This window comes from Mus pahari, unplaced genomic scaffold (genome assembly GCF_900095145.1).
Source record: "Mus pahari unplaced genomic scaffold, PAHARI_EIJ_v1.1 scaffold_11730_1, whole genome shotgun sequence".
Classification (NCBI taxonomy): domain Eukaryota; kingdom Metazoa; phylum Chordata; class Mammalia; order Rodentia; family Muridae; genus Mus; species Mus pahari.
In genome coordinates, this window is record NW_018393693.1 from 9,596 (window position 1) to 11,399 (window position 1,804).

A 1,804-nucleotide genomic window follows, 5' to 3' on the forward strand; every position below is an offset into this window, starting at 1 on the left:
CGCGAAGAATTTAGAAGGAAATTTACATACCTTTACTTATAAAAAAGACATTATGATCACTAAAAATGATAATAATAAAATAACTTAAAGTATAACAGTTATCATGCACACATTAAATTGACTTACAAAGCAGATTTAACAAAAAATTATGAAGTAATGTTGCATGTGAACTCAAAACATTATAATCTTTATTTAAGTGTTAAATTGACATCATATTTTGAGCATGATACAATTAAAATTCACAATAAATTTATCATATTCTCAATGCATGAAGACAGAGCTCTCATGAAAAAGAACAGTTGAATGAAATCATTGATAAATAATATTTACAAATAGACTATTCATCAAAACTAAAGACCCAGTGTTTCATATGCTTTAAAAATACTTTGGAATTAATTGATTAACTGAAGTGAAGACATTAATTTTCCAGCAACTTTCTTAAATGCATTTTTTACCTCCTTGTTCCTTAAACTGTATACTACAGGGTTCAGCATAGGAATGACCATAGTGTAAAACACAGATGCAATTTTGTCTGTGTCCATGGAATGATTAGAACTGGGCTGTAAATACATGAACATGGTTGACCCAAAGAAGATGGATACAGTGATAAGATGAGATGCACAGGTAGAGAAGGCCTTCCTCTGTGCTTCAGCTGAACGCATCCTCAGGATAGCAATGAAAATAAGCAGGTAAGTGTTTAAGATAACCAAGAGAGTGAAAATACCGTCCAAAGTACCCAAGACAAGGACTGTAATCTCATTTGTGTAGGTATCAGAACAAGAAATGTCCAGCAGTGGTGGAATGTCACAGAAAAAGTGATTAATCACATTGGAATGACAGAAAGAAAGACAAAATGCAAGAGCAACATGGACAGAAGATTGCAAGATCCCACACATGTAGCAGCAGGTGACAATTAGAATACAGGTGGTACTTGTCATGATGGTAGTATAGTGCAGGGGTTTGCACACAGCTGCATGACGGTCATAGGCCATTGAGGCAAGGATTAAACTTTCAATAGCAATGAAGGCGACAACGAAGAACATCTGGGCAGCACATGCATTGTAGGATATTATCTTATTTCCTGTGAGAAACCCTTCCATCACTTTGGGGGTGATTGCTGAAGCATAAACACAGTCTGCCAGGGAGAGGCTACAGAGGAAAAAGTACATGGGAGTATGGAGTCTGGAGTCCAGCAGAATCAGCATGATCATCCCAAGATTCCCAAACAGTGCGATCAAATAAATGAGAGTGAAGGTAATAAACAAAGGAATCTGAAGCTCTGGGGCATCTGTCAAGCCTACAAGAATAAATTCAGTAACCTCTGAAATATTCTCCATCAAAGTTATTTGGCAATTATCATGAGAAGATCCTAGAATAAATAAAGAAATATGCTATTTGAATATCAATGGAATTCTAAACTTTAACCATTTTTTCTTGTGAAGAACACTGTATATATAAGATGATTAAATGCATCCTGGGGAACTGAAGGCAGTTGATTCAAATGGAAGCGATACAGATGAGTAATGATCTTATTTGATAAGACAAGTGTTAACATGACTGTGGGTTACACTTCCATTACCGTTGCTATTATAGCTGAAATTAGTGTTAAGATTTACTTTAAAATATTAGTATTATAATGGAACTGTCCTAACCTTTGTATCCTTGAGCACTTAACATCATTATCCTAGGAGATCTGTCTATTAGAAATACAAACCATAGTTCATATTTTGGTTGTGCGATAATGCAATTGAACACTTAAGGACTTAACTATATTGATGATCAGCCCCAATGACTAGCCTTCATA

At 35.0% G+C, this 1,804-nt stretch overlaps 1 protein-coding gene across 1 annotated transcript; it reads right to left on the minus strand.

Annotated features, from left to right (window-relative positions):
- Window positions 1-392: 392 nt before the first annotated feature.
- LOC110315667 (olfactory receptor 5B12-like) lies at window positions 393-1,340 on the minus strand. Its single transcript, XM_021189671.1, has one exon. The coding sequence runs from the start codon at window positions 1,335-1,337 to the stop codon at window positions 393-395; it is 945 nt and encodes a 314-aa protein (XP_021045330.1). The 5' UTR covers window positions 1,338-1,340.
- Between the last annotated feature and the right edge of the window lie 464 nt (window positions 1,341-1,804).

Coding starts and splice junctions, on each gene's coding strand:
- LOC110315667 (XM_021189671.1), bottom strand. CDS start 1,337: ATGGAGAATATTTCAGAGGTTACTGAATTTATTCTTGTAGGCTTGACA.